Genomic DNA, 26,489 nt, shown 5'->3' on the forward strand with positions numbered 1-26,489 from the left:
TAAAAAAAAAAAAAACAAAAAAGAACTGAAAAAGCTCTTGTTGCCTGTTTTCATTGTTAGTAGTTAGTGGTATATCACAGCTTTTATACACCTAAAGAAATAATAGATGACTTGAAGAAAAGTGGGGTTTGTGTCTGAAATTTAATATAGTGTGCAGGAACTGGTCTGTAACCAGCCTTTTAGTGATAAACCACATTTAATGGAACCAGAGATGGTTCATTCATCTGAGAGTTCTTAGGAGAAACAAATTTCTTGTGAATTTAGAAAGTAATAGCCCCATTAAGAGCTTTTAGAAGAAGGAAGAGTGATTTGATAATCTAGTGGAGTTTTTGGAAGAAATTAATGAGCATATGGCCAAGGGAAGTCCATTTGCTGTGGTATTTGACTATCCAAAAATATGTTCAATATTTGATTTTAACTGATAAAAGAAATTGAATTGAAAGGTTTTGTTATAGAAAATGATTCTGATTAAAATAAATACCTGAAGTATGAGTAAAAGGGTGAGTTTAACAGTGGAAAGACCTCACTGACAGTATCTTAATGAAACTTCTGCTGAAATCCTGGGTGTGTAATAAATAAAGAAAAAAAAATACAGGAGAATGTTCTGGTAATTTAAGAAATATAATTGTCATATTGTTTAGATACCATTATCTAGTATCATGCTTTCCACACATCTCATGTTGTTAAATCTGAACTGAACACCAAAGTAGAAAGTATCTCTAATGTGGTAATTCTAAATTTTAGGAGTGGTATTTTTCTTTAGCTCAGATTGAAAAATGGACAAACATGACAAAACCATGACTGGAACTGCAAAGAAAATAGGAGCTTGTACAATAAAGTACCTGTTCCCTGAAGGTAGAGATTGTCTTTGGATTTCAGGAATAATCCTCCTAAAGCTAAGGAAGATAAACACTGCTGAGCGTGTATGGTCATAGCTGAAAAAATAGAGTTAAGTGCTGTGCTTGGTAATTAAACTTAGAAAAGAAATTGCCTTCAAGTTAGAAAGAAAAATTCAACTTTGTTTTACAAGGATTTCACACATATTTCAAATAAAATTTAATGCATCTCAGACACGAGATGCATTAACAGACATGGCAGATATAAACATGGCTCCAGCATGCCTCCTCCTTAAGATCCTCTCAGAAAGCCTCTCTTCTGGTGTCTCACACCTCTATTTTTAAATAATTATCAGTCCATGATTGCAGCTGTTAAAGATGGTTAATTTATTTCATTCATGTGTCCTGTAGGTACAGGTGTGTTGGTGAGATACACGTGCACATAGACACATCTGTGTGAACCTTCTTTTCCATTTCGAAACAGCACAGATTTTCTTTAATAATTAGCCATAAGAAAAAAACTGCACTTTTCTTAGGAGAGAACAGTCATTTACCCCTGTCTTCCGAGCAGATGCAGCAGTTTGCACGCCAACAGATTCCATTCTGCTTCGATGGAAATACTTCAGGAAGCAGCTAAGATTTGAATAGGCTTTTCAATCCTCAAGTAATGCTTGATGAAAGCACAATGAGGAATGACACCTTCCCAACACACGTGGGTTTTCAGAGTGTGTTCTGCATTGTCCCTGCCAATGCTGGTGACAAAGATTTTGTTTTCTTCTGGTGCCGCCTCGCGCCTGGCGCAGCAACAGGAGAGAGCCACATTTTCTCCTGTTTTGTGCAGTTATTACTGGAGTGCTGAAGGCAAAGCTTTCATTTTTGGCTGATGAAGAGAAGTAGCATGAGGAGTTCAGGTTCTGGCTGAGCTTTGTGGGCTGGTGTGGGAACCCAGGGCACGGGGAATATTTCTCTGTCTGCTCTGAGGGGTTCTGACCCCCAGAGAAGCACTGCCTTTGACCCCCACCCATGGAGAAAGCTTCCAGGACTTCAAGATAGAGTCTACAAGAATGTGAAATAGAGAATAGTGTAGTTTATCACAGGGTGAAAGGTTTAGGTTTTGGGGGTTTTTAGTATGGATGCAAGATGAAGGACATTGGGCATTGTTCCAGGCTTCTCCTTCTCCTTCTCCTTCTCCTTCTCCTTCTCCTTCTCCTTCTCCTTCTCCTTCTCCTTCTCCTTCTCCTTCTCCTTCTCCTTCTTTCTTCTTCTTCTTCTTCTTCTTCTTCTACTCCATTTCGTGCAGCGTTGGTGGCACAGGGTGGTTGGTCAAGGAAAGCTGCAGTTTTAGGTCACATGGACAGACAAGGGATGAGTTATTGGTAGATAGGTGGAAATAAAGTGCGTTTTGAGAGTTAATTGGATGAAGCAACTGTAGCAGACCTTGAAACCATACATATGGGGCCATTTTGTGGCGCTTCTCCAGCGCTCAAAGTCTGGCACAGACAGCGTGCTGAAGTTTTGATAACAATCAGCAAGCTGAAGACCAAATAAGTCTGGTGCATCTCTCTTTCCTGGCACAGAACTGCTCCAGGAGGGATTCCCAGGGGAGTCCAGTGTGGGGCCAGAAACCCACAGGCTGATAAAAACCTGTGTAGAGTCATAACAAGTGGTACAAGTCAGCCACACTCACTGGTTTGAGTGTGGCCAGGATTTCATGTGAGCATCTCCTGGAAGTTTTAACGGTTTTTAAGGAGGAACACTCCCTGAAGCTTAGCTTTACCTTTTCAGAGCACAACTATGTGCTTGTCCATCACCATCATCAACTTAAAACTTCAGTTCAGCTTATCTTTGTCTCCATCATCACCCCACACCTGGGGGCTGCGCTACCCTGCACCATCTCCTGGCTGAGAGGAGCAAATTGCACTGGTCACTTTTTCTTCTCTGCACCTTTAAAGTAATGAGGAATTAAATTATTTGTGACTGTCTGCCTGTGTGGTGTGAGGATTTCGCAACAGTGCGATTTCAGAGTTCATTTTTTGGGTACTGCTTGAGGTGAAACTCTGCCTGGTTTCTGAGAAAACCTGAAATGTAAGTAAACGTCTGCCCTGCAGTGCTCAAAATTGCCAAAGTGCAGCTGACCTGCAAAGCAGAAGGTCTTTTGGGCCACAGAGTAACACTGGCTGCCAGATTAATTCCTGTGATTACCTTCTCTCCAGATTCTGCATCAGAACTGAGGAAAGGAAAAGCTCAGAAACTCAGTTGGGTGTTGAATAGTAGATAAACTGCCAATTGTTTGTATATAATGAATTTTCATCATTTTCTCAGTTCAGATTGCTCACAATAGCTGAATGCTTTTGTTCCTGTGCCCAAGTGGAGTGGCTTCAAAAAGCAATGCATGCAGAAATATCTTGATTTTAAAAAAAGATTAGGTTGACAAGCATTTCTTGTGAATAAATTAATGATGAATACCATACATAAAATTATGAACACTGGAGCACTTCTGTTAAACACATGCTTTGAGGCTTGCTGATTAAATGGATAAACTTTAAATATTTTTAATGTAACTGAACGATAACTTATGTTTATTTTCATATTTCTAGAGATAACTGCAATAACAATTTGTAGCACTTAGATTAAATGCTGAAATTTCATGGAAGAGATGCAAAGTTCCATACTGCAATATGGAACTTTGCAGTGATTACAGGATTTTAAATTTACTCTTAAACAATTTTTTCAATATTTGAATCTGAGGATTCTTTTCTTAATTGTGTCCATAAAACCCAAACTCACAAGTCTTCAGCTAGAACAAGCTAAAAGAAATTGAAAGTTTAATCCATTTTATTAGTTGTATAATGAGAATAGTTATTTGCAAGCAATACTTTTGTATTTATTTTTTTAATTTCTACAAACAGGTGATATAGTCAAGTACTTTGAATTTCTTCTAAGCTGGATTTGGCATGATATTCTGGATCTATTTGTATTCTATTGGAATTACAGTGACTTGGGGCTCAGAAGAGTTGATCATTTCAGTTTAATTTTCTTTTCCTTTTTTTTTCCCCATTTACAGGGTGCTCTGGCCCACTGGGGATAGAAGGAGGGATTGTGTCAAACCAACAAATCACTGCCTCCTCCACTCACCGAGCTCTTTTTGGACTCCAGAAGTGGTACCCCTACTACGCACGGCTCAACAAGAAGGGTCTTGTGAATGCCTGGACTGCTGCAGAAAATGACAGATGGCCGTGGATTCAGGTAACAGATGGAGCCGAGGGGGGAAAAAAACATCCTTGATTCAATTGCCAGTGTCACTTAAGAAACTGATGAAGACGAGTGGTTAACGAACAGCTAGATTCTTATTCACTGTCACAGACACAGCCCAGGCTAAAAGGGACTATTTAGTTGCAAAACAGTGATAATCTTGACTTTACAAATGCACAAGCCCCCTTTTTTTTTTTCTTTTTTTTTTTTATAATTTAAAAAAACCCAGTGCATATGTTCCATTGTGGCTTCTAAACTGTGGAAGCAGATTTATGCAGGCTCCTTTCAAAAAAGCTGCTTTCCACATATGTTGTTTTTGGTGGTCAGTTGCTTAGAAGCACACCACAGTTTTATCTCTTGGTGGAGATATCCTGACACATGCTAAAGGGGCTTGAAGTGTGGTTTTGGCAGTGCCAGAGCATGCTGGAAGAGCTGGGGCTCTTTGCTGAGCTGCTCTGGGCACACAGGTTAAGTACTACAGGGAGTAACAAGAACTGCTTTAATTAAGGTTGAAACAGCTGTTAGTCCAGACCCATCCATGGGACCAAAAATACACATTTTCTCAAGCATGGTATTGCTTGAGTGATTCAAATGGCAGTGCCCTCACTGTGTACTGGACTTCTCTGTGCCCAAAAAATGACTCCAGTAGAAGCAGGGAGTATGAACTCCTGTAGCAGTGTTTTCATGAAGGTAATTATTTAGTGGCTGTTGTAGCTCTTTGCTTGGGTTGTGTTTACATGATATGTGAATTGGGCAGAGCTTTGGCAGTTTCATCTGTTGGTTAATAAATGTTAGTTAGTTAGATACTTGTGTGAAAACTTTCTGCACTGATCCTCACGGTCAATGTGTGAGGAGGATTCTTCCCTTCCAGTGAACTCACTGCAGGATTAGGCAAAACATAGTATTTGAGCATTTTATCTGCCAGCATTAAGTTGAACTGTCCATAATGCCCTCAGCTGTGTCAGACACACTCCTCTGGAGGCTGCCTTGGTGTACATGGCATTAATATTTGTTCACAATCATTGTTTTTTTGCCCTGACTACCATCTTTAATTTTATTGAGAGGCTCCTACATGTCTGGGGGGGAAGCATACCTAATTACCTGCTCATTTTTCTTGTATGGAGAGCAGACACAGCACACTGTTTGACAAAGTTTTCTGAAACTGGTGCAGTGGGAGTGCTGGATTTTGTCACCTCTGAAAAACGACAAGGAGTGTTACTGCTTGTTATTTATTGCAGAGTGAAAACACAAAGGCCCTTGAACATGTCGTAAGTCAGTTTTCCTCCATAAAGATCAGAGGGGTTAGGAAGTCTGTAAAATTTGTACATTGAAAAGAATTGGAAAGGATCATGCAGGGGGACCTGAGCAGAATTATTTCCATGGGAGTAGAAAGCTAATGTAATTTTAATGCATAATGAAAAAGTCAGCTTTTGGGCTGTGTTAAGAGTGTAGGCCTTATTAAATGAGCTGGAGAAAGATTTCAAAATCACTTAGCACTGGCCCCCTAGACATGTCTTTTTGAGGAGAAGAACTGGATGGGGATATTTAATGGTCTGATGCTTCTACATTTGTGCTTGGCACTGTGGGGGCAGCTGCCAGGCTCCCTTGGACTTTGCTCCCTGGGATTTCTTCCCTCTGTTCTTACATGCAAAGAACATCCTTGGGCCAGTGGAGAAAATGTGTTTAATGTGTTTTTAAACATGCTCTTATTTTCTCCTCATTTTTCCTGCAAAATAAAATTTAGTCCATCGTTTTCACAAAACTTGCCCAGTGCTATTTTTTAATCCTCTTTTTTTCAGTTCAGGGCAAAATTAATAATATTTTTTGTAATTTCAGAGCAGAGGCCTTGAGAGGATTTCTTTCTTTCCTTTTCTCTTTCTTTAAAACACCTGGAACCAAAAAATCTGAAACTTTATTAGGGAGATGATAGGTGGAAGGAAGGTGTTCTGCAGAAACTCTTTTTAGGTCTGGCAAGGTGGAGACATCCACAGACTTTATACACAGTAGATCTTGACATCAGAGCCCTGCCTTGTTCTTCAAGCATGAAATAAGCTCTAAGAAACAAACACTGTCTGACCCTCGATGAGAGGAGGAGCAGAAATCCCCCACACTATTTCTGCAGAGGCTCTGTAATGCCCAGGGAGGTGCTCCATAAATGTTTGTGGAGGGGTACAAAAAATCAGGTTTGGGCTAAATTTCTGGCTCATGGGAGAAAAGATGTCAAGCCCTCTACCTGGGTTTTTACTCTGTTGTGTCACCAGCCTTTCCCCAGACCCTACTGGGAGCAGCCTGCACATGGAATCTTTTCCTTGCTGCTCTGAAGCACTTGGTCCAGAAGAAGGCACTGGAAAAGGTGTGAGTGCTTGGCAGAGATTAAGTGGAAAGTTACAAAGCCAGAAAATCCATTTTTAGGACAGGCAAATTAACATTTAGCGTGGTTGAACCTGAAGCAATCTCCTGTTCCCCTCTTGGAGCTTCTAATGCTAGATAAATTCTAAAGGAAGCCATTTATAATGGGCAAAGTCCCTCAAAGTATGATTATGTACAAGCCTGTAGCTATTTTTGCCTTGTTCCATCATTATCAATTTTCTTTGTCATTTAATTTCTTTATTTATATGCAGCCTGGCAAATAGAAGGTTTGAGTGTTCTGCTTATAACTCACTTGTAATGAGTGCAGAAGTTTTTTTCCTCTAATCTTTCAGGTGTCTGATACATATGAACTAATTAGTATGCAATTTCATTTTCCTGCATTCTCCCAATGAACTGAAAATTGAAATTGCCATTTTAAATTTACACTCTCAGCATGTAATTAGTAATGGCACTACAATGCTTGTAATTGGCTTGTGATTTAAAGGGTCACTGACCATGTTTTTGGAGGCAAATTAAAGCCTGAGTAAGTCATATCTGCCTTTTAAAGTTCTCCTGACCTCTGTTTCTCCTCACAGGTTGGCTGTGATAAAATAGCACCTGTGTACTGCTTAGCACTTTATTAGTGATATTAACTTTTACGGTTTGGAAATACAATGACAAAAAAAAAAAAAAATCACATACATCTATTTTTCATTAATTGGTCCTGAAGTATAACCAAAATGCTCACACTGACTGTTCCAGTAATGAGTCTTTTTTGTAAAGTCTTTTATTTTTTCTTTTTTAACAGTGGTTTCTCTTTTCCCTTCTGTCCTTTTGCATTTATGGTTTTAAAAAATGTTGGTTTGTTTCAGTCTGATTTCACTTCATCTCTGCTCATTCCTCGAACCTTTAGTTTTCTCTTCCTATATTAGTTATTCTTTTTAGGGCAGTATAAATCAGAATAGGTATGGCCATGGGCAGGATTATTGTTTCTGTTATCCCTCTACCATATCCAAAATCACGGATATGATCATGCCTATGGATTGCTATCTAACAAAAAACACAAACTGCCAGCAGGAATTCCTGAATGTTGCTCCTCTCCAGTGAATTCCAGCCTAGGAATCCATGCCTGTGCCCTTACACTTCTTCTCCTCTCCCAGTTTCACTGCTCCCAGGCTGGTCTCCCAGTTTTAACCATCCTCATATTTCTTAATTCATTTTGCCCCCATTCACAACATTTAAATTTTTCGTGGTCTTTCACTCTGTACATTGTTTTTACAGAGTGCAAAACCCACAGGCAGCAAGAGCAGATTCCAGCATAGCTTACACCTGGAGAATTTTGAGAAAATGCACAAGTTACTGAGCATCATGCCACTACGTGGGAATGTGTCTGAACACCTGACCTGTTGCTGGAGACTTGTGTATAAATGTAAAGTACTCAACAGAATAATAAAACGCATATTTTGTTATCTCTCACTAAAACGGCATGAACTGTTTCTCCAGAGACATTGGTATGCTTTACAAATTTTTAAAATAAAATATTAAAATATTTATTTATTATTGTGAGTAGTTGAAGGTTTGAATGACTGATTTATAAAACAGGTAGACGGCTCACTTTGGTTGCAGAATCAAAAGTGGGAAGTAAAGTTGTTTTAGGCTGATTATTCAGCTTTTTTCCTCCAGTTTTTATTGCATACAAGATGATTCCAAATATTTAATCTGGGATTTCTTCTTCAAAGAATTAATCTCTTTCCATCTATATGTCATATGTTCTTCTGTTTGGAATCAATTTTTGAAAGTTGAGTTATAATTTCAAAATGGAAGATCTACAAATCTTACTTAGAATATATGGAAAGAGAACTATAATTCTATAATTTTTTCTAATTCATTCCCCAAAGAGCTTTTCTGAAATTATGTGCAAAAATTCAGATGAAACACAATAATGAGAAATTCAACAGTTTGATGGGAAATGTGCCCAACCTTTGATTGGCAATTTAAATATATTACTACTCCAGACCAAAGTAAAATACATTTGGTTTATTTACCATTTCAGCTTGTCTGCTGTAAATAATAATTTTTGCATTTTAAATTTAGCTTCCTTAATAACTATGCCCAGCTGTTAGAAATATTTCCTGATACTATGAATAAATACTTTTGCTGCAGATATTTTTAATAAAAAAGACCACCTGTGATGGAAGGAGACCTAGCCCAAAAGTCAGGGCAAAAAAATTCCCTGAAACCTGTCTTATTTAGAATTAATTTGTTTAGTCTTTTTTTTTTTTTTTTTTTTTTTGCAAAGCACAGAAAAGGATTTTTAAAAAAAAGTCTAAACATATTTCAATATTATTGCTGTTAGGTAGAATTTATATTTTGATTGAGGCTTAATTTGTTTTTTACACAAGTGTCTCCACACCCCTTTTGGTTTCAATCCCACCTCTGGTGCTCAGCCTCACCTTTTTGGGACTTTCAGTCCCATAGCATAATTAAATCTGTGACCATGAATCTCACAAACCTAACCATAACAACTATGACACAAACAATAATTATTTGTATAAAGACCCTTAAGTTCCATCATTCTTATCCCCAAGCAGAAAACCAAAAAGTATTTGTGGGGTTTTTTCCTCCAAAAAAAAAATAGGCAAGGGGAAAAAACAAAGTTAACAGCTTCCTCATCCAGAGCTTCCAAAGAGCAAGTACACACCAGGTGATAGCTATTTGCTAATGAAATGATAAAACCCAAAATACACAGAGGCCTTGCAGAACATTCACTCAAACATCTGTTGGTGAGAGCTCCAAGCAAACTGCCATCTGTGAAACCATTCATTTTGTCAAAGTTCATTTCCTCATTCATGAGCACTGGTGTACAGGCTTCCAAAAATACCTGTCACTAAATGTTTTATATCACTTAATGTGGCTCTCATCTCAGTGTCAGGTGAACTTTATGAAGTGCAGTCTCAGAGTCATCTTGCAAGGGGATGTGCACCACATAGGAAGATTTAAGCTGCTAGGTTAAATGCTAAAAAAGTTGTTAAAGTTCTTCTTTTTATTGTCAATATTTCAAAATTTGGCTCAATATCATAGAAGGATTTCCTCTGAGGATATTGGTGAGAGGCAGTAAGTACCTGAAAACCCTTGGCTGTGGAGAACAGAAATTAATAAGGAAAGTGCAGTTGAATTAAAACAATGCCAGCAGGACCTTTGATCTGCAGGAATTAGAAGAGGTTGTCTGCTACCCAAAGCCTGCCATAAATTCACTGACTTCAGTGAACTCAACACCAGCATCTGCTCTCTGCCGACCTCCCTCAGCATCTAAACATCTAGCTTACAGGCCAAAAATGTAATTTATGTACCCAGAGCAGAAAACAAGGGGGTGGGAGCCTGTTTCTTGGTGTAATCATCCACAGATTCCCTGGTGCCCCATGTCTTGGCAAGCATCTTGTATCACACCCCCTGCTTTCATCCCAGGGCTGAGGTTCTGGGTCCACAAAACTGCCAGTTCAGAGTCAGCATCCCCATGGCAACTGAGGCTTGATGCTGTTATGAACACCATCCATAACGTGCTCTGTCAGCCCCCATGCCAGCTTTCCTTAATTACTCCACCTAAAGTGGCTGAAGGACTGAAGGATCAGGACTTTTAACACATTTATCCCCTGCATCTGCAATACTGTGCATTCCAACTAGATTAAATTTTTTTTTCCCCCGTATGCCACTCTGATATGAAAAGCAATCGAGTCTCAGAAAGTGGTGACACCAAGAGGAACAAAGGTGTGTCCATGTGGTTTATTGCATCAGGAAGAAGCCCCAGTGCCTGTGTGGTGGTCCTTAAGGGAATGATGTGTGGGTATCCTAGTGGGGATGACAGCATCCAAATCTGTGAGATGATGTCAGGCTGATGTGTGATAGTCAAAGGAATAATTTAAATTCTAAACATTTAAAAACTGGCAAAGCAAATGATCCTCACACATAGTTACTGTCCTGCTAGACTTGACTTCTAGGAAAGTGTTGTTTCAAATTATTTCAATAAAGTTAAGGGTCAGGGAACAAAGTTTAAGATAAAGACTACATGTCAGGATATTAAGATTTTTTTTTTTGGAGTGGTATGCAGGCATATGTACACAACCCCAGGATGGGCCAGCTTGGAAGGGACCACAGTGTCTCACCTGGTGCCACCTCCCTGCCCCAGCAGGGCCACCCCCGAGCCCATGGGATTGTGCCTGGGAATTCTGGAATGTTCCCAGGGAGGAGCCCCCAGAGCCCCTCTGGGCACTGCCCAGGGCAGCAGCTCTGCCTCCTGTGAGTGAGGGGAATTGCTGGGCTCAACACAGGGATGGACAGGGACAGACAGACAGACAGGGACAGATTGGGCTGGGCTCAGCTCTGCCTGGGGCTCTGGGGCCATGGAGCACACGGGGACGGACAGGGACAGACAGACAGGGACAGACTGGGCTGGGCTCAGCCCTGCCTGGGGCTGTGGGGCCATGGAGCACACAGGGATGGATAGGGACAGACAGGAGAGACAGGGACAGCCAGGGGGACACAGGGACAGCCAGGGGGACACAGGGACAGACAGACACAGATAGGGACACACAGGGACAGACAGGAGAGACAGGGACAGCCAGGGGGACACAGGGACAGCCAGGGACAGACAGACACAGATAGGGACACACAGGGACAGACAGGACAGACAGGGACAGACAGGGATGGACAGAGGGACAGACGGGGGGCACAGGGCCACAGAGGGACACACAGGGAAAGAGAGACAAGGACACACAGACACAGACAGGGACAGACAGGGGACACATGGGTGTGCCCAGGGACAGCCAGGGAAACTCAGGGACACCGAGGGACATTCAGGGACACTCAGGGACAGGCAGGGACAGACAGCCAGGGACAGACAGGCTGAGGCCCCTCTCAGCTGGGGCTCCTCTCCAGGCTGGGCAGCCCCAGCTCCCTCAGCCTTCCCTGAGATGCTCCAGGCCCTGAATCACCTCTGGAGCTGCTCCAGGAGCTCCCTGTCCTCCTGTCCTGAGGACAGATGGACACTTCCCTGCAGATGTGCCCTCGCAGAGCTGGGCAGAGGGGCAGGATCCCCTCCCTGACCTGCTGGCAATGCTCTTCCCAATGTCCCCCAATTCCCAGGGACCTTCCTTGTCCCCAGGACGCTCTGCTGGTCAGGGACAGCTGATTGCCCACCAGAACCTCCCGGTCCTTCCTCACAGAGCCACCCCAGCAGGTCCCCTCCAGCCTGTGCTGCTGCCCAGGGGCAGGACCAGCATCTCCCTAATTCAGCTACAGACATTTCTTCCCTGCCTGATTCTTCACTGACTGCACTGACCCCTCATCCAGCCACTGAGGAACAAGTTAAACAATTCTTTGCCCCAGTATTGAACCTTGGGGGACACCAGCAGTGGCACATCTCCCACCAGACCTGTGACACTGATTACAACCTTCTGGACCTGCTGCTCACCCATTTCTCAGTCCAGGTTTATCTCACCTCAGCTTCCACAGGGTGCTGGAAGCACAGAAAGTCACCATGAGAACTGCCACAGACAGCAAGGGCTGATGTCAACTCACCCTCCCTGACCTCCCCTGGAAAAGGTGGCATGTGTTTGTCATCTCAAAGGCCTCCCAATTTATGCCACACACTAAATCTGTGAACTGAAAAATGGGAGCATGTTTTACTCTTACACTGTTAGAACCTTTTTCTTCAAGGACTGGTTATGATAAAAAGACATTGTTCAAGCCTTGACTGTCTCAATGAGACTTTTCAAAGATTGTCCATCACAAAACCAAGCAATGTTTATTTTTTTGTTAACCTAATCTTTTGCCTGCAAATTTTTGTAGAAGGAAAAATATTTTGAGGAAAAAACGTGCATATGCATAGGTAAAGTCTCACCAAAGCGTAACTTTAAACATTTATATATGCACTTTTTTTTTTACTTTTGAGTCTTAATTTCAAAAGATAATAAAAAATAGTTAATGAGTGTTGTTGTTGGGATTCGACAAATAGCCAATTTCTTAGCCAATTTCTTGGGTTCAGGAGATATTAATAATTTGAGCCAACTGTCTGTGTTCTGTAACAGCATCTGTGGGCTGAAAAATCATTTGAGTGGTGCAGTCTTTTCATCAGTCACAAAGCCATCTGCCCCCTGTGTGCTCCACTCCCCTTGTCCATCCCCTCTCCCCCCACACCACCTCCCCCCACAACCTGTTAGTCTCAGCAACTAACAGGTTATCCTCAAAGATTGATGAGGATTATCTTGACCATGAAGAAAGTGGATAAAGATACATATTTTAATACAGGCTGTACACCATTTGATAGCACTGCTGTCACTAGATAAGTTTATTCTGGGAATGTGCAATTGGATCTCACAGTGGGGATCTCACAGGGCCAGGAAAGCCTTATCTCCTGAGAGTCCTCAGATGGTTAACACTCCTTTAAACAGTACATTGAAAGCCTTTTCAAACCTTGAAACTATAATTCCACAACTTCTTGCTCTGGGAACATGCATAGGACCTAGACAAACTGAAGCCAGAGTGGGAATTTTTCCCAGTTGTCCTTTTGGGGGCTTGAGAGAAGATCATCATTTTCTTCAGAGTTTTTACCAGAGTGCATCTGCCAAAGGGCCATAAAAACAGATGGAAAGAGTGTGAGAGAAAATACCTCCCAATATCTGAGGTTATTTCACAACGAGAAATTTCCCTGAGTGTATTTTCATGGTGATTTTATTATTGCACCTTTCCAAATTCCCTTCTTTCCCCTAAGGAAGACAGTTTTCATGTAGGATGAAAAGAAAAGTGTGTGGTTTTGACCTGAGTCTGACATCACATCTTTCAGGTCTACGAGCTGCTGATCAAAGCTCTTTTACAAGGGGAAATACATGCAGATATTTTCACTGGCATTTTTATTTACATATTCTTAGGCTGATTCTTCAGGATGTCTTCTAGACATTGTGGGGAAGTTCTTTCTGAGAGCCATTAGCATTCCAAAGGCAGGAAGAGTTTTCACAAGTTCAAAGCACATGAAGAAACAAACAATAGCAATAAATGACCTTGGTGTTTCTTAGGTATCATTCAGTTTCAGATAGTTAATACTCACTTGATCAATACTTTGCAAATAAGATGATATTTTTCAGGGCTACAAACCTCTGAACAATGTGAGATTGATTATTGGCCCCTTCTTGAGATGGCAGTCTAAACATGCCAGTGTTTGAATAATTCATATAGCCCTGTTAATGGCATTCATAACAACTACCTTTGGGACTTAAATAATGACTTAATAATAAGAAGGAACAGACTAAGCAAGTTTTTTAGTCTCTCTAATTATGTAAACTCTCTGAGGCATAAATTGAAAGTTCTCAACAAAAGCCAAATGAAGTAGGTGCTTTTTGATAATTCTCATAACATATGTTCCTCCACATTAGCATTACATGGGCCAAACAATCCTTGTATTTATGTTTTCCATGCAAGTAGGGTCTAACCTGTATTCTGATCTCTTCACAGAAAGGCAAATTAAATTAGTGGTCCAATTTGCATCTCGGATTCTGCATGTCTAATTTAAAGCAGGTACCTGAATGAGGTTTACTGAGGATAGGGTTTGTTTTTGGAACGTTGGCTGAGGCTGAGGTGCAGGTGGGTAGAGGGAAGTCCTGAGAGGTGCTTGTTCTTACCCTGGGCTGCGATGAACTGGCAACAGCAGGAGGGTGAGTTTGCAGAGAGTGTAATAGCAAAGTTATAAGGGTGCTTTGCTGGACCTGCATCCACATAATGAAACAAAATGGGCTGGGATCAGAAACAACCTGAGTGTTTAATTGGTCTGTCCTCAAGGTGCAATCCCACAACCACGCTGGGAATTACAATTTTCAAAGCAACCTGTAACAAACATTTGTTCTCCTAGCCTATTCCAAGACAACAATTTACACCATCATGCGAATATTTTACAATAAAACATGTTTTTATTCCGTGGGGCAGACCCCCTTCCAGCGTGTCAGCAACAGCTCTGCTGTGGATAAATCACTGCATATCCTCGCTGTGTGCTGCTTAAAACACACATCACTGCCACTGTGCTGACTGCATTAATGCCCTGAACTAAATCCAGGGGAGCTCTGCTGACAGTGCTGATTAGGAGAGTATCAAAAAGCCTCAGACAGGCAAGACAGATGAGCACCTTGTGTGCAGGTGCCAGCGAGGCTTTGCAAGGGGAAGTTAATAGTGACTGACCTGCTGTGCCCTTCCTGCTCCTCATCACCAGCCCAGCTCTGCAGATTGTGTGGCACCAGGGTGAAACAGCAGTTTGTCCTGTTCAGACTGGAGGATACAACCTTGGGGACTGAAAAGGAAGCATGGGAAGGAGCTTTCAGACTCGCTGACTTTCCCAGTATTGAGGGGATTGTGTCAGGCTGTTCGTCTCGTGGGTTCATTAAAAAAACATTTCTATTGGCAAGTACCCCTATTTTTCATCAGAAAATGTTTGTCTGGGTGCTTTCTATCTAGCTTTGTCAGAATTATGACTTTGGGGGGAAAAAAAAAAAAGAGACAAAAAAAATTAAATTTCAATCCTTCAAAACCTGATGAGATCAGCAGGGAAGTGTTGCTGTAATAAATCTTTTAATGCCAGTATAACCTTGATCTCTTATTCAACCCTATTTTTATGTGAGTAATGGTGAGTAGCAGTAAAGATGTATTTACTTTGTGCTAGAAAAGATGAAGAATTATTTATGACAACACTATTCCATCTCGTAACTGAAACAGGTAAACAACTTTTTTCTCCATAAAATGCATTTCTGTTTATGAATCTAAAACTACATTTAAGGTCTCAAAGACCCAAGGTTTCATGTAGGCTTTAATCTGAGCATTTCTGGAAAGCTTGCTCTGGAGGAACACTTCAGACAAGGCTGTTCTGCAGAAAATGTTAGTGGTGTTATTGCTAGCAGTGAGATAACAAATGAGGGGAATATGGTTATGGATTCTGTCCAGGAGCATCACATAGGGGTCTTCTTAAAGTCACTCTGTCTTCTCATCCCTCTTCTCCTCTCCTGCCTGCAATAACGTAGATAAGACAGATGCAGTTGGGTGCTTTTTTATCTTTTTGCCCATTTTATAGCTTCTGCAAAGCGAATATGCTAGCATTTGATCATAAATTGTAAGAGGAAGATGAACACCTTCCACTGGAGCTGTCCCAGTCCCTGCTGTTCTGTTACATTCACACATTACAATTCTGAATTTAATCTTCTTTTTTCCTATGGTTCTAAGGTTTGTAAACCATGCTGAGAAGTTACTGATGGCCTTTGTTTTGTGGAGCCCTTTGGACTTGTTTATGAAAAACAAGCTACTGCATTAACTCACGGCTGCCAGTGGAGCTGCACACACACCATGCAGATTTGCAGGGCTGGTTCTGAATTGCTTCTGAAAATGGTGCACTGTACAATCAACAGGAACTCTTAAAATTGCCTTGTTCATATTACCACTTTCTCTTAGAGAAAAAAGTCTTCCTCGTTCATTTCCTTTGCGATACGGATTTTTTCCAGGTTCCAGTAAAATCTAGATTGGGTATGTCTTCCTCAGTGTAAACAACAATTTAGCACTCCCAAACAGATTGGAGTGAAGCACTGGAGTCCAATGCATTAGTGAAAATTGTTTAATAGATCATCACTCCTGCAGGACCAGTGCTGAGAGCAGTGAGCACGGCGCCCTGATCCCTTTTTCCCCTCCTGTGGAGAAAGGCCATGACTCTCTAACCTGCTGTGGCCATCAGAGTGCTCTGTGTAACCGTGGAGTTGGGAGGACTTTGGTGGTTAAAACAAATAAGATTAGAAGGAATTTCAGGGACTTCTTGCACTCAAGGAGTTGATTTTATTCCCCAGCTCTCGGTCATACACTGCTCTAGGGGGTATCTGCCTCAAGTGATTTTATTTGATTTGTTTTGGCTACATGGATGAATTCAACGTGCAATTTTGTACCTAGCAGGGACCTGAGGGGGTGTTTCTTGTCACAGTCCCTGAACTCACTTAAATTGAGCTGACCCCATGCCTGTGCTCTCCCTGTGCTTTCCTCCACACCAGCACAGTGACTTTGCACCCTGTGCGTGGCATAATCCAGTTTTTGGAGAGTCAGATTTAGATACATTGGTGTCTGACTACTGGCTTCATTTCACACACAGTTTTACCTGAGCAACTCCATGTTCATCACTCATTCCAGTCCCAGAAATCCTCCTCATTGACATGCAAAGGCCATCAGAGCAGATTCCACAGCCTGCAGGTGTCAAGCAGAACCTTATCTGAGTTTCATAAAGTTCTTCGTGCCATAAGGTTTTAGGGCACAGGGTGTGCTCAGACTGCAGCTAAATCCCTGTCATATCCTGGGTGAGTCAAATCCCATGGAAGTCACTGGATGCAGGAGACCCCTCTGGGGTGATGCTGAATGCAGGCCCATGAGCAGAGGTCAAGTGTCAAGTCTGAATCCATTGCTCCTAAAATAAATTTAAATGGTAAATGTTAAAATGGTAAAATAGTAAAATGGATCCTTTCTTTCTTTCTTTTCTTTCTTTCTTTCTTTCTTTCTTTCTTTCTTTCTTTCTTTCTTTCTTTCTTTCTTTCTTTCTTTCTTTCTTTCTTTCTTTCTTTCTTTCTTTCTTTCTTTCTTTCTTTCTTTCTTTCTTTCTTTCTTTCTTTCTTTCTTTCTTTCTTTCTTTCTTTCTTTCTTCCTTCCTTCCTTCCTTCCTTCCTTCCTTCCTTCCTTCCTTCCTTCCTTCCTTCCTTCCTTCCTTCCTTCCTTCCTTCCTTCCTTCCTTCCTTCCTTCCTTCCTTCCTTCCTTCCTTCCTTCCTTCCTTCCTTCCTTCCTTCCTTCCTTCCTTCCTTCCTTCCTTCCTTCCTTCCTTCCTTCCTTCCTTCCTTCCTTCCTTCCTTCCTTCCTTCCTTCCTTCCTTCCTTCCTTCCTTCCTTCCTTCCTTCCTTCCTTCCGACACTTCCTTCCTTCCGACACTTCCTTCCTTCCTTCCGACACTTCCTTCCTTCCTTCCGACACTTCCTTCCTTCCTTCCGACACTTCCTTCCGACACTTCCTTCCGACACTTCCTTCCGACACTTCCTTCCTTCCGACACTTCCTTCCTTCCGACACTTCCTTCCTTCCTTCCGACACTTCCTTCCTTCCGACACTTCCTTCCTTCCGACACTTCCTTCCTTCCGACACTTCCTTCCTTCCGACACTTCCTTCCTTCCTTCCTTCCTTCCTTCCTTCCTTCCTTCCTTCCTTCCTTCCTTCCTTCCTTCCTTCCTTCCTTCCTTCCTTCCTTCCTTCCTTCCTTCCTTCCTTCCTTCCTTCCTTCCTTCCTTCCTTCCTTCCTTCCTTCCTTCCTTCCTTCCTTCCTTCCTTCCTTCCTTCCTTCCTTCCTTCCTTCCTTCCTTCCTTCCTTCCTTCCTTCCTTCCTTCCTTCCTTCCTTCCTTCCTTCCTTCCTTCCTTCCTTCCTTCCTTCCTTCCTTCCTTCCTTCCTTCCTTCCTTCCTTCCTTCCTTCCTCTCTTCCTCTCTTCCTTCCTCTCTTCCTCTCTTCCTCTCTTCCTTCCTTCCTCTCTTCCTCTCTTCCTTCCTTCCTCTCTTCCTCTCTTTCTTCCTTCCTTCCTCTCTTCCTCCCTTCCTTCCTTCCTCTCTTCCTTCCTCTCTTCCTTCCTCCCTCTCTTCCTTTCTTTCTTTCTCTCTTTCCCTTTGTAAGTAGATTCTTCAAATGTCTATGCCTGCATCTTCCTCTTGCAAGGCCTTTACCATGCCTTATTACTTAAATTACTGAGATAAATCTCTCACTATGCTATTGATCTTCTTTCATCCTTTCTTTTTTCCAGCTCATCTAGGTAATGATAAGGGATTCTTAAGAAGTGAATTAATTACCTTTTTAAAAAATATATGTTGTTCTTTTGTTCCTATCCTGGTGACTTTCACGTCTTTTTTTTAAAACACATGTAATTAAAATGTATAATTTTCTGTCCTGGGCCTTAATCCACAAAGCAGAGCTTCCTGAGCTGTTTTTCCTTCACCATTGCCACAGAAAAACACATTTGAAAAAGCTTTTAGTGTTAAAAGATGCAGTTCACATTTCTTCAGAGCTTCCTACTAAAGTACATTAAATAGGAAAAAGTTTGGCCCCTGCTTTGTTACAGCCATTGCTAAAGTTGCAGTACTTTAAATTTTTGCTGAGGTCGAACATGAAAAACTTAAAAGACATTAAAGACCCAAAGATACAAAGGGGAAATTTATTTCATGATGTATCCCTATTCACTGAAAAGCATGGCATTAGCCCAGGAGGGATTTCCATATAAGCAAGCCATGGGCATTTGAAAGCATTTATTTTTTCCAACTTCATTGGGATTTTTCTGCAAATGTTGACGGGATGTGTAGAGCTTAGAAAACAAGGCAGTCTGGTTTTATTGCTTATGTTGCATCAAGTTCAATACTGCTTAAAAATAAAGCTCAGTTTGTGACTCAAAGGATGGCCACTGATCAAGAAATCCTCTAAAAGGAAAGATTCTGCAAATGGGAATACGACATCCAGTGGCTAATGCCATGGCTTCATTAGAAATTATTCTTTGAGAGTAAACAGGGAAATAAAACCCCCATAAATTCTCATCTAAAAACCCAAAGATTATTACCTGGAAATAGATTAATTGGTAATTAAGCTGAAAAAATATTAGTTATCTGCATCACTGGATCAAACAAAATTTGTTTGGTGTTCCTTTCTGCCTTCCTTTTCCCATGAAGTAAAATGTGAAGATGCTACCAGTCAGCAAATAATCAATGTCTGGTTTCTGTTTCCCTGTGCTTTCTAATTTAGTTTTGCAGATGGTATTCACTTCATTATTAGCAATTTTGTAAATACATGGAAAATTGGTTTACTTGCCTGTTAATTAATATTCTGAAATTCCACATAGAGAATGAACTACTCATAGGAGACTTACATAAATATTTAACTGGATACTATTCCATGTTAGCTACAGTTTTAATGTAGTTATGGGACTAATGGTAGTCTCTGGAGCTGTCCTTTTACAAATATAACATATTTATTTTATTTTGTTTTCCCCTCTGAGGGACCAGGAATTGGGGAAAAGAAGTTTTCCAAGGCTGAAAAAAGTAATTAATCTTTTCTAATTTACACCTGTCTGAATTACTGTCGTGAGTCCATTCTCCCCACTGGAACTGCACATATTCCTGAGTTTTCCTGGTATTTGTGGGGAGGTCCTGTAAAAAATCTGGTGTTTTTGTAGGAGGCTTCTCCTCTCTCAATGGGTCTAAACCTGGAAAGCACACATTGTTAATCCAAAGTTTGTGGGTGTTTAACAATTTCTTACAGGGAGAACTACGGTAAAACTACACCAAAAACCAACTATTCCAAAAATGTAGCAGAGAAATAGCTAGACTCATTCAAAGAAAAAAAAAAATCCCAGAAGAAACCACAAAATTCTCTAGTTTGAACAAAGAAAGCAGAGGTTTCCTATTGTGTTCAAGAGAGATCTTAAAACACCAAAGCCTGATCATCTGACATCCTTCACAGAGGTTAGATTTTATTACCAAGGGGGAGAAAGTCTTCAGGCCACAAGGTAAACAATAAACCAGTTAAGGTGTTTGGACAGCAGATCTGCCTCTGAGTCCTCCCACATCTGTGCTGGGACTGCTGCTCCAAAGAGTGGGGACTGCCCTGGGTCAGCTCCAGCCATTGGGGAGCAAAGATAAAACTCATTTTGGGGAGACAAGTGCTAATGTAGTGTAAAGTGTGATTTACCCTGTCCCAGTTGTTTGCTCTCCAGTGCCTCCACTCATCTCTTTGCACTGCACATCTGCCTGCACCTTCACACAGCTCTCACGGCGTGGCAGCTCTTTGCTGAGCCTCACTTGGTGCAGAAGTCACAGATTTCAGCTGGGAGGGAGGGAGGGAGTGCAGCTGCCACAGACTGAGTCTGACACTGTTGGGTTTGAGTATCTCACCCTGAGTTGTCAGGGTTCCCATGCCACGGGTAGTAAAGGAGGCAGAATTAGGGCTGCTGGAGGGATGGTGAATTTGTTCACTCTGAACAAATCTTCGTTTTGTACCTCGGGGAGTTGTGTTCAGCTCAGTCAAGCACACAAGGAGTGTTCACATCCACTGATTGATATTTTGGTATTGACTGCTTTAGGATTAGCATTTCAGCCTTGATCACTAGGTATATGAATTTTCAGGGAGAGTCAGGAAAAAGCCTCATTCCTTTGCTGCCAGAACTTTCATGTAGTTTTAGTTTCACATGGAAGTTTTACTTGAAGCTAACTGAGGACCTTTTGTATGGTATTGCAAATTGGCTTCTAAGAGAACAGAAGATACAACTTTTGCTAAATTACCACACTGTGTAATTTCCCTTTCAGGCAGGAAATATGTAGGAGTAACCCTATATGCCAAAATTAAGCAATATCCCAGTAATATTCTGTATATCCATAATATATGTGCACACATACAGGAAATAATAGTCCAAGATTTTGGTTCAATTTTCTCATTCATTTGCTTTATACATTAGTACATGACATTCATGAAAGATAAAAGAATTAATGCAAGTATAAAAACAGCCATTGAAATGCTACATCTATGTTTTTTTCCCTCTCATTTAGGAAAAAAGAAAGGGAATTAAAGGAATCAAGGATAGTGTCCATCAGATTAAAAGTGTGCTGTTATTTCAGATAAACCTGCAGAAGAAGATGCGAGTCACTGGAGTTATAACCCAAGGTGCCAAGAGGATTGGAAGTCCAGAATATGTAAAATCTTACAAAATTGCCTACAGTAATGATGGGAAGTCATGGACAATGTACAAAGTAAAAGGCACAAAGGAAGACATGGTAAGATTGAGTCATCTTTAACTGAAAGCATCTCATGGTTCAGCTGCCTTCAGAAGTATGAGATGTCTCTGGTATTTAAGCCTAATTGCCTGGCAGTATGATATAGGTTTCACTGTTATTATATTTCTGTGGGAGAAAAAAAAAAAATCAACAAATTTGCATTTTCTCTCTGCTTAGATTTTCTTATACTTTAATTGATGGTTGCATAAATACTATTTCCCCAAGCTAGAATAATCCTGTTTATTACACTTAACTGATTTTCATATTAATTAGTTTACCAGTAATTACTCATTGCTCTGTTTTCAATTTCGTTTTATTGCATTGGCAGATTAGCTTTAACCCTTGGAAACACAGAGCCCATTCATCAATGCTAATCTCTGTGCTGCACAAACAGTATCATCCAGCGGGGTGTGTGTGTTTACAGTTTATAGTTACCACTTATTTTTGATGGAGCTGTGCACACAGAGCTGGAAAAAAAACCTTTACTGTGTAAGTTTGCATAGAATTCAGGCACTGCACAGCATTTGATGTAGTTTCTCTGTTAGGAAATTAAGATTTTGTGTGAAGAGGTGCATAATGCAGGGGAGAAACACAGCACAGGGATGTCTGGTTTGAGGGAGGGGAGAATAGAAAAATGCTGATGGGTTTAACTCATCCCTTCTGTGATCAGTTTGAGGGTTACAGTGCGCTTCAGTGGGAGTTCTTGAACCGGGGGGGAAAAAAATAAACATCAATCAGAGCAAATAATTGCAGGGTTAATTGAACTGCAACTATTTCATACATTAATCAAGAGAAGAAGGCATAATTTAGTTGCATTAGGAGCTTCAGTTTCTGAGAGGGACAAGACAGAGACCTTGGTTTAGCCCACATGGCAAACCCATCACGATATGGCACAGCAGGACATTCTGCTGGGAAAACTTGTGTCGAGCACTGGCAGCACTAAATCAGCTGCACTTTGGGGAAAACCTCTCAGAGACAGAACAAATCATGTGCTTTTGAGACAGGGGAACTCACTGAGACTCCAGGGATCCTCCTGACACATTTATTTTTTGTCTTATGCAAACGTGGCTTCCCCGCAGGTGTTCCGTGGGAACGTGGACAACAACACGCCGTATGCCAACTCCTTCACGCCACCCATCAAGGCCCAGTACATCCGGCTGTACCCCCAGGTGTGCAGGAGGCACTGCACCCTCAGGATGGAGCTGCTTGGCTGCGAGCTCACAGGTGGGATCTCCACAGCCCCCAGCCCTCCAGCCCGCCCAGCCGCTCCCGACCGCGCGCGCTTCGTCCCCGCTGCGAGATGCGCTCGGCCAGCCTGAGTTTGTTCAGTTGCTTTCATCCTCTTTGTCTAACTTAAAAAATCACAGAGTCACCAGGTTGCAAGAGACCTTTAAGATCGCTGAGTCCAGCCCAGCTCTAACACCTCAACTAAACCCTGGCACCCAGTGCCACATCCAGGCTTTGTTAAACACACCCAGGGATGTGTTTAACACCACGTCCCCAGGCAGCCATTCCAGAACTTTATCACCTTTCTGTAAAAAACTTCTTCCTGATATCCAGCCTGTATTTCTCTTGATGCAGCCTGAGGCTGTGTGCTCTGGTTGTGTCAGTGCAGCTGCAGAAAGAGCCCAGCCCCAGCTGAGCACAGGCACCTTTCAGGAGCTGTGAGAGTGATGAGGGCAGCCCTGAGCCTCCTTTTCTCCAGGCTGGGCACCCCCAGCTCCCTCAGGGGTTCCTCTCAGGGTTTGTGTTCCCAGCCCCTCTCCAGCCTCACTGCCTCCTCTGGATGTGCTCAGTGTCCCAATGTCCTTCCTAAATCTGGACACAGCACTCAAGGTGTGACCTCAGCAGTTCAACAGTTGGCTCAGCTGAGTGATGATGGCCACCTGCAGTGGGACAGGAATGTGTCCCAATAAGGCTGTGTGGTATTAACCCATTAACACTTCATGACTTTTTCCTGTGTGGGTTAATCTCCAGTAGGTCACAGGAACCACAGAACCAACGAGGCTGGAGAGGAGCTCTGAGATCATCAGGTCCAGCCTGTGAGGGATCCCCACCCTGTCACACAGCCCAGAGCACTGAGTGCCACATCCATCCCTAAATGACACCTCCAGGGGTGGTCATTTAGCAGTTTTAGCTTGTATTGATGGCTATGTGGACTTGTAATGTACTACCCTGAGCAGACTACAAGGCAGGGAACCTCACCCAAGGCCTGAAAATTGTTCCTGAGCCCCAGAGCTGCTGGGGACCCTTGGCAGCAACAATTGTCACACCTGATGTGGGTAATTCCTCCTGACTGTGGGGCGACACCACCCCTGTGCTGTGTGACATCCTCAGAGGGATAAGCCTTCTTCCCCTGCTGTTGAGGACCAGTCCAATAAGATACAATTTGGTTGGGCTGCTTTAATCAAGATTTCAGTTTGGATTTGTTTTCTGGGTTTAGCAGAAGCAGGGATAGCAACTTGTAGCAAAAAGTTAATGAAAAAGTGGACCCAATATAAACCTTCCCTCAGATTCTTATTAAAGCTCTGAAATGTAAAGCCTGACCTCTAGCCACCTTCTGCAAGAACTGTGTTCCCTTACAAATTCAAAAAGGCATGTAAATGTTTTATCCTTTTCCAAGAGATAAACCTTTTTACTGGTGGGACCACTCCACTGATTCATTTAGGAGTGATTTTTATGTGGCTGCCTCTTTACTCTACTAACAATAGTCATCCAGTTCATGAGTGATACATCAAAACAGCTGGAGTTAAACAATTCTCAGTCAAAACCAGATTCAGAAATGAAAAGTTAATGCATTAATCTTGGTGTAGCCCTTTTCCAATATAGATAGGTTTAAGAGTAAATAGAAAATCCTGTCTAGCTGCTTTGTTCTATTAGGTTTTTTTTTTTATGTCCTCCACTTCTGGAACTACAATTTAGAGTAAGTCCTTGCCAGAATGACTAGGAATTGTTTTGCTCAAAGAACTGTAAAAGCTAGTGAAGTGAATTAATTTCAGTGGTCTCCTAACAGTGTCAAGGTCATCATCTCTTAAAAATGTGGACAGCTGAGGCTCAGCAGAGCAATTTCAACCTTACTGAAGGAAAGGTGTAATTACCCAGACTAATTCACTCTTAATTCCAGGTGGTCTGCCTTGGGTGGAAAGGCGCTTTGAGGGGTCTGCCTTCTCTAACATGCCCTGCTGAGAGAGGAGAGAGTGAGTGATAAACAGAGAGAGAGAGGCCTGCAGCATTGGATCATCATAAAAGCTAACTCCTTAGGACAAACCTCAGCAAAATGTTCAATGCAATCTGCTTTAGTCTCATAAACAGCTTCACTTACCAGGACCCACAGTCAGATCTCATTGAAAACCAGGATCAATGCTAGTGGAGCAACCATCAATAAATTAGGCATTAATTTTCATGGCCTTGTGTTCCTGCCTTGCTTGTGTTTTGCACATCTCTGTGTCCTGCCCTCCCTTCCCTTCACAGAGTATTGATGTGAGGGGAGAAGCAGATCACAGCTACTGCTTATTAGAATGCCTCTATTCATTAAGCTGTTATTAATAGCAGCATCAAGCTGTTGTTTTTAACAGCAGATCAGTGCTCACACAACAGTGTCACTCACTCATGGAACCCACTCTTGCACTCCAGCATCTGCCTTCCTGCAGGCAGTCCCTGCAGTGTGCTGCTCACAGTCACGTTTGTTGGTTCCTGTGGGCACCAATTCAGCCAGCTCTTGGTGTTTGGAGTTTCTCAGTTCCTGCAGAGGGATGTTGGCCCCCAGAACCTACACATCCCCATGGGACTCACTCAAAGACAGCTCCTGTGTGTAATTTTCATCTCCTTCAGGCATGCTGGTCCCTGGTCGCTATTTCTTTATCCTAATGATGCCTTGGGAAGGTTGCTCTAGAACAGAGGCTGGATGAAGCTAAAGAATAAAGCAGGGATTTATCCAAAGGCTCTCCTCCATGGATGCACCTTGGGCAGCACCAGAGCCCAGCCAGGGCTGCACCCAAGATGACCCAAAATGGCCCCAAAATGAGCCCAGGATGACCCAAAATGGCCCCAAAATGCCCGGCCGGGCACGGGGTCCCTCCCTGGGATCAGCTCTGCTCCATTTGCACCTTGCAGTTCATTGTCCCATCCCAGCTTCAGCCCCTGCAGTCCCACCCTGCTTGTTTTTCTCTCTCCAGCCCACGGGGTTTGTGCTCCTGGCCTGAGATTTGGCTCATTTGTCCTTGGTGCCCAGCTGGAGCAGGAAGTGTTTTGTCTCCCTGCTCTGTGCACAGAGCTCACCATCCCCTAACGTGAAGCTCAGGACTACACACCACAGCAGCAGAGAATCTGAAAAATGTAAAAGCTAAACCTGAGGCATCACCAACAGTGCCAGGCGCTATTCACACAAAGCTGACACCCAGGGGGACTTTATCACACCTGCAGTTTTTAAACTGCAGGTTTAAAGAGATAGGTTCCCCTTTCCTCATTTGTTCTCAGAACTCTGTAATCTGGAAAGGAATTCTATATTTGTTATTTATAGGCCAGGTTGGATGGGGCTTTAAAGCATTTAGGTTTAATTAAAAGTGTCCCTGCCAATGGCAAAGGGGTTGGAATTAGATTTGCTGCTAGATGATCCTAAGGTCCCTATCAACCCAAACCACTCTATGATTCAAAAATATGAAGAAGATTTTTCAATATTTCAGTTTTTAGAAACAAAAAATATCACAGCATAAATCAAAACAAAATTACCTTTGCCCTCAAATAATTGACATACGTTGCTTTTGCCAACACTACACAAATATTTGTCCAAGACAAGATTCATGCAGACTGTTGCATGCAGATCCATTTGTGGGTTTGTCTTTGCTACCTTGGATACTGAATGTTTCCTTTGAGGGTATGAGCTTTTTCAAAAGAAGAGGTAGATGAGGGGCATAGCATGGATGCAGACTGAAGAGTAAAAGATTCTGCCCTCTGAAGAGTCAAGAGAGAAAAACCTTTGTGTTTATTCCTCCAATTTGCTGGTGCTAATCCCCACTCTTTCTCATTATTTCCATTCTCCTGTTCCATCCTAGACCAAATAGGACCTGCAAACTTATACCTGGTTAGATTTGGACAGGCAGAGGTATCAGGTATAATTTACCACAGATGGAGGTATCCAAAGCATCTCAAACATTCTAGCCTAAGATACTCCACTGGGTGCAGCCATGTGTCTGCATCAGCTATCTCTG

The 26,489-nt window shown here is 42.1% G+C and overlaps 1 protein-coding gene across 1 annotated transcript in view; it reads left to right on the forward strand.

The window, feature by feature from the left end:
* EDIL3 (EGF like repeats and discoidin domains 3) overlaps window positions 1-26,489 on the forward strand; it is a gene marked incomplete at both ends in the record, with an annotated part of 230,782 nt that overhangs the window by 158,265 nt on the left and 46,028 nt on the right. The window contains 3 exons of the mRNA XM_084224587.1: window positions 3,901-4,082; window positions 21,127-21,282; window positions 22,362-22,506. Coding sequence (XP_084080713.1) covers window positions 3,901-4,082; window positions 21,127-21,282; window positions 22,362-22,506 — 483 coding nt within the window. The remainder of the gene's footprint in view (window positions 1-3,900; window positions 4,083-21,126; window positions 21,283-22,361; window positions 22,507-26,489) is intronic.

This window comes from Fringilla coelebs, assembly GCF_963513975.1.
Source record: "Fringilla coelebs genome assembly, chromosome: Z".
NCBI lineage: Eukaryota > Metazoa > Chordata > Aves > Passeriformes > Fringillidae > Fringilla > Fringilla coelebs.